Source organism: Podarcis liolepis, assembly GCF_965112155.1.
Source record: "Podarcis liolepis genome assembly, chromosome: 1".
Taxonomy (NCBI): Eukaryota; Metazoa; Chordata; class Lepidosauria; order Squamata; family Lacertidae; genus Podarcis; species Podarcis liolepis.
The window spans coordinates 7,185,730-7,195,647 of NC_139554.1; the positions used below are offsets into that span (position 1 = coordinate 7,185,730).

The 9,918-nt window shown below is 46.7% G+C and overlaps 1 protein-coding gene across 3 annotated transcripts in view; it reads right to left on the bottom strand.

Moving 5' to 3' along the window:
- Nucleotides 1-8,497, bottom strand: part of TMEM260 (transmembrane protein 260) — a 62,905-nt gene extending 54,408 nt beyond the window's left edge. For 2 of the 3 annotated variants that reach the window (XM_083515146.1, XM_083515147.1), the window contains exon 1: nt 8,366-8,496. In XM_083515146.1, the coding sequence (XP_083371272.1) occupies nt 8,366-8,459 (94 nt within the window). In that variant the 5' untranslated portion in view covers nt 8,460-8,496. Of the gene's footprint in view, nt 1-8,365 lie in introns of all 3 variants that reach the window. The other variant, XR_014528802.1, reaches the window with a different exon arrangement.
- Nucleotides 8,498-9,918: the final 1,421 nt, after the last annotated feature.

Consider the following 9,918-nt stretch of genomic DNA (forward strand, 5'->3'; position numbering starts at 1 on the left):
ACCCTTGCGTTGGGGGTTTTGCATTAATTTGACTGGATAAAAGTGTAAATCTGTAGAGATTTAACAGCATGAAATTTTTCCAAGAATATTTTCTTCCCCCACTGATGTCGTTGCACAAAATATCTTTTGTTGCATGTTTTTCTCTCGGCACTTCTATCAGCAGATAAATGAAGGTGCATTGTAGTAATAATAATAATAATAATAATAATAATAATAATAATAATAATAATAATAGAACTATTTGGGTTACGCAAACAGTATTGCAGGAGGGGATGTGAAATAACCATGAAAACTGCATTTCCACAGCAGCTCAGCTCATTACCGATTTACCGATATTGCTCCTTGTCTCCCAAAATATCTGCAGCTTCGCATTTTGAAGCCGGGGGACCGCCCTACCATGGCCATATACCTGTGGCAGTGTATTCCCAAGGGACTTGTGAATTCTCTGCAGCGTTGCCATTATATTTGGCCTCAGTTTATCATGTGCGAAAAGCCCTGTTTTGAATTATTTTTCCACCTTTTTTGCAATTTCTTTTAAAAAAATGAATGAAAAGAGTGGTGTCAAGTATGTTTGTTGAGAACTTCCTTCGGCCAGTTGCATCTTCAAAGCACCGTACATGGGATCAGATGCACTGTAAGATAAGTCAGACTGCATTAGCCAAATCTATTTCACATTACTGTTGGAAGGATAGTACTTTTGGGCAGGTCTGAATTAATCACAAGCGTCCAAACCAAGGCACTCCCACTGGCTCCAGCGCCCACCACCAATAAATATTTGGAGGTGCACCTGACATATTATTTAGGTGGTTTTCATCATATGCCTGAAGACACACCTGTACCATGGCTTCTGAAACATGAGATACGTTTTAGGACCAACCCTGGGCTCTCTCGATTGTCATTTGTTGTAAACCAATCTTAACTTAAAAAAAAAATTTGTTGCAAACCGCCCTGGGAACTTACTGGGAATAGCGGCAAGAAATCAGATTATCTACTTATCGAGCTAACTGGCTGTGAAATGGATACCAATCCTAGCACTGGTGGAATTTTTTGCTCCGTGCTACGTTGAATGAAACCCCTGGAGTCCAACAGTATCTGGAGGGAATCAAGCCAGCTATTTATAGAACCATACAGTTTAAAATAAAATAAAAGCAAACTTGAAAGGTTTAAAGGCACTTAAAAAGCACCAAGAACGTTAAAAGCAGTGGCGAATTTCAAGGTTGCCAGGGCCAGTATCTACCAGCCATCAAATGCCTGGGTAAGCAAGGATGCCTTTATAAATTTCCGCTGGGAGCCAATAATGAGGGAGACAGATGCAGCTCACTGGGGAGGGCAGGGAACAAACATGGAGCCACCACCAAGAAGGCCCTGTCATGGGTCAATGCCAACTTGGCAGTAGCAGGAGGCAGCACCACCACTGGGTCTCCCCTGGCCAACTGTAGGGCCCAAGATGGTTGTTACTGGGAAAGTCGCTATTTTAGGTACTTGAGTCTCGTACTATTTAGGGCTTTTTGCTCCAGCACTGACACCTTGGGCTCAGTAGCTCACTGGCAGCCAGTGCAGAGCTACAGCGTCCAGACCAACTTCAAGGCTGACTGACCGAACCCAAAGGGTGCTCATCAATGGTTCCTCTTCATCCTGGAGAAGAGTGACTAGTGGGGTAACACAGGGTTCTGTCTTGGGCCCGGTCTTATTCAACATCTTTATCAACGACTTGGATGATGGACTCAAGGGCATCCTGATCAAATTTGCAGATGACACCAAACTGGGAGGGGTGGCTAACACCCCAGAGGACAGGATCACACTTCAAAACGACCTTGACAGATTAGAGAACTGGGCCAAAACAAACAAGATGAACTTTAACAGGGAGAAATGTAAAGTATTGCACTTAGGCAAAAAAAAATGAGAGGCACAAATACAAGATGGGTGACACCTGGCTTGAGAGCAGTACATGTGAAGAGGATCTAGGAGTCTTGGTTGACCACAAACTTGACATGAGCCAACAGTGTGACGCGGCAGCTAAAAAAGCCAATGCAATTCTGGGCTGCATCAATAGGAGTATAGCATCTAGATCAAGGGAAGTAATAGTGCCACTGTATTCTGCTCTGGTCAGACCTCACCTGGAGTACTGTGTCCAGTTCTGAGCACCATAGTTCAAGAAGGACACTGACAAACTGGAACGTGTCCAGAGGAGGGCAACCAAAATGGTCAAAGGCCTGGAAACGATGCCTTATGAGGAACGGCTAATGGAGCTGGGCATGTTTAGTCTGGAGAAGAGGAGGTTAAGGGGTGATATGATAGCCATGTTCAAATATCTAAAAGGAAGTCATATAGAGGAGTGTGGTGGAGTCTCCTCCTTTGGAGGTCTTTAAGCAGAGGCTTGACAACCATATGTCAGGAGTGCTCTGATGGTGTTTCCTGCTTGGCAGGGGGTTGGACTCAATGGCCCTTGTGGTCTCTTCCAACTCTATGATTCTATGATTCTAAGGGCAGCCCCGTAAAGAGCACACTGCAGTAGTCTAAGTGGGAGGTCACTACGACATGGGCAACTGAGGTCACGCTATCCGAGTCCAGGGGCATCCACAGCTGGCAAACCGGCCTAAGCTGGGCATAAATACTCCTGGCCACAGAAACAAACCAACCAATAAATAATAATAATAATAATAATAATAATAATAATAATAATAATAATAATAATAATAATAATTATTATTATTATTATTATTATTATTATTATTATTTATACCCCACCCATCTGGCTGGGTTTCCCCAGTCACTCTGGGCAGCTTCCAACAAAATACTAAAAATACAATAAAACATGAAACATTAAAAACTTCCCTAAAGAGGGCTGCCTTCAGATATCTTCTAAAAGTCAGATAGTTGTTTACAGTATTTGCTTGACATCTGATGGGAGGGCGTTCCCGCAGGGCAGGTGTCACTACCAAGAAGGCCCTCCGCCTGTTTCCCTGGAACGTCCCTTCTTGCAGAGTCCGGGCAGAACAATGGGGGTGGAAACGCTTCTTCAGGTATACTGGGCCGAGGCCATTTAGGGTTTTAAAGGTCAGCACAAACACTTCAAATTGAGCTCGGAAATATACTGGGAGCCAATGTAGGTCTTTCAAGACCGGTGTTATGTGGTCCCGGCGGCCACTTCCAGTCACCAGTCTAGCTGCCGCATTCTGGATTAGTTGCAGTTTCCGAGTCACCTTCAAAGGTAGTCCCTCGTAGAGCGCATTTCAGTAGTCCAAGCGGGAGATAACCAGAGCATGCACCACTCTGGTGAGACATGAGAATGTCTGGTGCACAATACTCCCGGATCTGTGCAGCCCCTCCCAGAACACACCTAATACTTTATTTCCAGGAATCAGCCACCCTCAGCTCCCCACTGCTTCCAGGGACTGGTCTAACGCCTTCACAGCCTCTCCTGATTCAGAGGGAATGGAGAGATAATAGCTGCTTGTCCACAGCATATAGGTGACATCATGCTTCAAATCCCCAAATGACAGCTCCCAAGGGGTTCCTATAGATGTTGAACAGCACAGGGGACAGAATGGACTAATTTTCAACTCAAATGCCATGGGGCCAAGCAACAATCTCCTAGGACTAATTTCTGATCCTATTGGCTTCCAAATATATTCCAGGCAAGACTACCTGGGAGACTGTCTGTCATACATTTCTACACTTGGGGGACAATTTGCTTAAAATACTGCTCCACCTTGGTTGTACTGTACGTGCAAATCACAAAACGTTGCTACTGTAGAGTGCAACTGCATTTTCAGGGCGGGACTGAACTGAGAAAAACAATTGCAAATTATATTTTTGGTATTTGCCAAATCCACACTCTGCAACAGCGGCGTAACGCTAAAGTATCTCAGCAGCCTAAACTGCAATCCTATAAAGGCAGTAAGCACCACTGAACCTGTAAGTTTGTTATCTGGTTAGTGAGGAGAGCGCCAAACCATACTCTGGGCGACACTCTGAGACAAACCTTGGTTTAGCTTAGCAAGGCACGGCAGTGGAAAGGACCAGGGAGAAGCAAAGTTCTGCTAAGGGAGACTGACGTTTGCACAGTCCCAGTAACAACCCTGACGGATGAATGGCTGGCACTTGCAAATATAGCATTAGGCAATCTGAGCAGTTTCAAAATTTCTTTGTTTACTAAGCATGAGCGAAGCAAACATGCTAAACTATTACCACTCTCCAATGCAGCGGGGAATTTTCCTGGTGCAAACTGAAACAATTCTGATGTACGGGGGGGTGGGGGGAGAGAGAGAATCTGATTCAAACTTTTTCCAGGAAATCCATACTTGGCAATGCCGCAGTGATGTGCAGAATGCAGAAAACAGGGAGCACCTCCTTTTTTCCAAGACCCACTTCTCCCATCCTATGGCATGCAAGATCAGTACTGCTGCAAAGGAGTGGGTATCAGCCGGCTTAGTTGAATCCCAAGGTCAGGTTTAAGGTAAAGGTAAAGGGACCCCTGACCATTAGGTCCAGTCGTGGCCGACTCTGGGGTTGCTGCGCTCATCTTGCTTTACTGGCCGAGGGAGCCGGTGTACAGCTCCTGGGTCATGTGGCCAGCATGACTAAGATGCTTCTGGCGAACCAGAGCAGCGCACGGAAACGCCGTTTACCTTTCTGCCGGAGTGGTACCTATTTATCTACTTGCACTGGTGTGATTTCAAACTGCTAGGTTGGCAGGAGCAGGGACCGAGCAACGGGAGCTCACCCTGTTGCGGGGATTCGAACCGCTGACCTTCCAATCAGCAAGCCCTAGACACCTTGGTTTAGACCACCCGTGTTTGTACAGAAGCACAAAATACCTTCATGGGGAACTCCCCCAACAGCCCAATGAGAAGCAACCATAAAGGCATAAGAAAGGACGTGCTGGATCAGGCCAGTGGCCCATCTACTCCGGTAGGCTCACAGTGGCTGACCACCAAAAGCAGGATTCGAACATAGGAGCCCTCTCCCCTTCTGCGATTTCCAGCAACTGGTATTCCAGAAGCATTGCTGTCTCCAAAAGTGAAGGCAGAGAACAGTCATCATGGCTAGGAGTCGTGGAAAGCTCTCTCCTCCCTGAAGGTCTAATCATTCAAGCCATGGGTAGGCAAACTAAGGCCCGGGGGCCGGATGCAGCCCAATCACCTTCTAAATCCGGCCCGCGGACAGTCTGGGAATCAAGAGTGTTTTTACATGAGTAGAATGTGTCCTTTTATTTAAAATGCATTTCTGGGAACTCCTACTTGGGGACTTCCCTGGCTTTTTTTCTGGCCCACGTAGGACCGGTCCGGATAGTTAGCCCTGGTGAAGACTTGACATTTTCACCCCCCTAAAAGTTTGTGAGTTTCTGCTGAAATGAGGCTGCATTTTAATGTTGTATTTTAATCTTGTTTTTCAAGTTGTATTTCAATCAATTGTTTTATATCTGGTGTTAGCTGCCCTGAGCCCGGTCTTGGCTGGGGAGGGCAGGGTATAAATAAAATGTATTATTATTATTATTATTATTGTTATTATTATTATTACTACTACTACTATTATTATTGGTTATTTGTGGGGCCTGCCTGGTGTTTACTTGAGTAGAATGTGTGCTTTTACTTAAAATGCATCTCTGGGTTATTTGGGGGGCATAGGAATTTGTTCTTCTTTTTCCCCCAAAATACAGTCCGGCCCCCCACAAGGTCTGAGGGACGGTGGACCGGCCCCCTGCTGAAAATGTCTGCTGACCCCTGGACTCTAATCATCCAAGCCATCTGAGTTGGTGGCCCCACTGCCTACTGTGGAAGGGAGTTCCACAGTTCAACTATGTCCTGCATGAAGGGCTTTCTCTCATCTACCCTTAATCTTTCAACATCCAGCTTCGTTGAAAGCCCCGAAGCTCTAGTGCTATGAAAGGAGAAAAACTTTTGTCTATCCAATTTCTCAATGCCATGCAAATTTTGTAAACGTCCATCAGGCACTGCGCTACACAGGGAGACTTTCTTGAGGAGCGGCTTTCCTCTGCCCTTTAGAAGCTCGCAGGGCCTTCTCTGTGGTAGCCCCAAAGTTGCGGCACTCCCTCCCCACAGACGTGCTTCTGGCACTTTCCTTATAAATTCACCCCGGCTTTTGACACACGAGGTGTATAATTTTAGAACTCACCCTTTTTCCATGACTCTAAGCTGTTTTAAAGTGTTTTTAACATGTTTAATTTCTTGCAACTCTGAGAGCTGGAAGTCAGGTAATAATAATAATAATAATAATAATAATAATAATAATAATAAGTGCTTTAAATGTATGTTGTGGATGTGAGTTTTGAACCTACCAAATGGGCAGTAACAGTGACCTCCTTAAAAAGCTTTAAAGTAGGGTTGAGAATTCTTGATTTAATTGTTTTATCTTTTTGTAAAATGCCTTGGAGGGGTTTTTGTTTTTTACAATCAAGCAATGTATAAATTTTATGAAAGTAAAGAAAAACCCATGTATTTAACTGTTTTTCAAAACGTTTGAATATGCAGCATTTCTGCCATCCTGTCTTGCTGTCCAAGAAGCCAAAGCTTAAACCCATCGCCGTCACTTGCCATAGTCTTGGCCAGCGCAACCTGCCTGCTTTGAACATGCATGCGCTGCGCATGACGGCTGCAACATCTAGAGATGGGTGTACAATGTGGCCCATGGCCGACTCACCTCGGCTTAGCTCAACGCTTTTCAGAGGAGGAGCTACCATTACAGACGTTCAACTGCCAAAGTGAAGTGCAAAGAAACAATGGAAGGACCTCTCTGGGCATCTGTATGGGGGGGTCATTCCATTTGAATTCCTCACAACAACGACCCTCTGAGGTAGGCTAGGCTGAGAAGAAGAGAAAGGGTGGGTTTTTGAACTGGCAGGGTCAACTCCAATCCATATCGCCATCGTTGCTCTTTTGAACCTCGGAATCATAGAATTGTAGAATTGGAAGGGACCGTCGCAAGAACCAAGGATCTAGGAGTCTTGGTTGACCACAAACTTGACATGAGCCAACAGTGTGACGCGGCAGCTAAAAAAGTCAATGCAATTCTGGGCCTCATCAATAGGAGTATAGCATCTAGATCAAGGGAAGTAATAGTGCCACTGTATTCTGCTCTGGTCAGACCTCACCTGGAGTACTGTGTCCAGTTCTGGGCACCACAGTTCAAGAAGGACACTGACAAACTGGAACGTGTCCAGAGGAGGGCAACCAAAATGGTCAAAGGCCTGGAAACGATGCCTTATGAGGAACGGCTAAGGGAGCTGGGCATGTTTAGCCTGGAGAAGAGGAGGTTAAGGGGGGATATGATAGCCATGTTCAAATATATAAAAGGATGTCACATAGAGGAGGGAGAAAGTTTGTTTTCTGCTGCTCCAGAGAAGCGGACACGGAGCAATGGATCCAAACTACAAGAAAGAAGATTCCACCTAAACATTAGGAAGAACTTCCTGACAGTAAGAGCTGTTCGACAGTGGAATTTGCTGCCAAGGAGTGTGATGGAGTCTCCTTCCTTGGAGGTCTTTAAGCAGAGGCTTGACAACCATATGTCAGGAGTGCTCTGATGGTGTTTCCTGCTTGGCAGGGGGTTGGACTCGATGGCCCTTGTGGTCTCTTCCAACTCTAGGATTCTATGATTCTAAGAAGTAACCCAAAAGTTTCTTCTTAAAATAGTAATAATAATAACCATGCAATTATACATAGAGAGAGAGAGAGAGCACCCACCATTGCCCAGCAAAAGCAAAGCTCCACTTAGCAATGTCAGGTATATGAGTTTTTAGTCTATTCTATTGCGGTTTTAACTTTCTATGTTTTAATTCAATTTAATTTGTTGTTTTTTGTGATACTTTTATTGCTTTATATTTTTGTAAAACCACTCTGAGGCGCGTATTTCCCCCCACCTACAATTCTCACATTTTTATTGCATAAAATTAATACGCTGCTTTTATTAAAAAAAGGGGGCATTACTAAAAGGTAAAGTAGCAATAACTTGAGTGTGGGGTGGGGTGTAGAAAAATCACAACCCTACTTTTAAGCCTATTTTTAAACCTAAAGTACTGAAACAGATTAAGTTCACCTCCGCTTCCTAAGAACCTGGGTAAGCAAGGCTTGTCTGAGGAGGAATATTTTTAGCCCTCAATAGGCGGGGAGTTCCAAAGTTGAGATGCATAAATTTTATGAAACCAATAAATATATAATAAAATATGTAATACATAATAAACAGAGGGAGAAGGAGAAAGGGGGGGCAACCCGCACAAACCAAGGATGTTCCATATTAACATAAATTAGAATATGCAAATATATGCAGATTAGGCCAAGAGGGTACCGCCTCCCTCGCCCCGCGGTGCATCATGGGGATGAGAGGAGGGGGACGGGTACGTTACCAGAGTCTCCCCCGGGCACGGAGAGGGGCAGGGCCGCCACGTACAAGGCCGCCACCCCCGCGCCCACCGCGCCGGCCCCACTCAGCGGCCCCATGGATCGGAGCCGCGCATGCGCGCGCCCAGCCAGTCTCGCCGCCCGCTCGCCCGCTGGCTTCCGGGTTGTGGGCGCGGCCAACGCCGGCCTGTTCCATTCCCCGAGGGCGCGGAGGAGGGAAGCTTCCTGCACCCCTTTCGCGGTGGTTGCGCCCACGCCGGAGCGCTCTCCGCTTGCCTGGCCTGGCTGCGGCGACGCGCTCCCCCGCCCGGCAGGCAGCGGTACTGCAGGCACGAGGGGACCCGGGAGATTGCGGGGAAACGGGGTCGCTAAGATGGGGAGTCTTTGCGGAGGCGTGTAGTTCCTTGAGGGGTTCCTTGAGGCCCCAGATCGCCGCATCGAGGGCAGACCTCCTTCTTTGCACCTCCTTCCCGCGCACCACGCTGGGGGAAGCCTCACTTTGCTACTGAGAAGGCGCAAATGAAGCTCCCAATTGCGCCTGGTGCGCAGTTCTGTTGCTGTTGTTCTAGTTCCTTTCTTCTGCCTCTGACCACTCATCCTTGTCCCACCACCACTGCCCAGGCTCTGAGCCTTCTTACCTTGGGGGTTCCCCAGCTGGTTTCTCCCACCATCCCTCTGCGTCCATGGCACATGTTCCTTATTTGTCATACAGATGGATTATCTATCATCTTCTCTATCTATCTATCTATCTATCATCTATTTCTCCACCTGTGGGTCCCCAGATGTTGTTGGACTACAATTCCCATCACCCCAGCCAGCAAGGCCAAAGCTCAGGGATGATGGGAGTTGTAGTCCAACAACATCTGGGGACCTACAGGTTGAGAACCGCTGAATCATCTCTATCATCAATCAATCAATCAATCAATCAATCATCTATATACAGTATCTATCATCTATCTATATCATCATCTACTTTGTATACTGCTTTATACCTTTTGCTGCATACCTCAACAAAAATCAACAGATATTCCTTAAATGAAGTGAAGGCGGTGAAGGTCCTGTGTGAGTGTCTGGAGGCGGTTGGAGGGTGGATGGCGGCTAATGGATTGAAGTTGAATCCTGACAAGACAAGTATTATTTTGGGGGGACAGGGGGCGGGCAGGTGTGGAGGATTCCCTGGTCCTGAATGGGGTAACTGTGCCCCTGAAGGATCAGGTGCGCAGCCTGGGAGTCATTCTGGACTCACAGCTGTCCATGGAGGCACAGGTCAAATCTGTGTCCAGGGCAGCTGTTTACCAGCTCCATCTGGTACGTAGGCTGAGACCCTATCTGCTTGCAGACTGCCTCGCCAGAGTGGTGCATGCTCTGGTTATCTCCCGCTTGGACTACTGCAACGCGCTCTACGTGGGGCTACCTTTGAAGGTGACTCGGAAACTACAACTAATCCAGAATGCGGCAGCTAGACTGGTGACTGGGGGCGGCCGCCGAGACCATATAACACCGGTCTTGAAAGACCTACATTGGCTCCCAGTACGTTTCCGAGCACAATTCAAAGTGT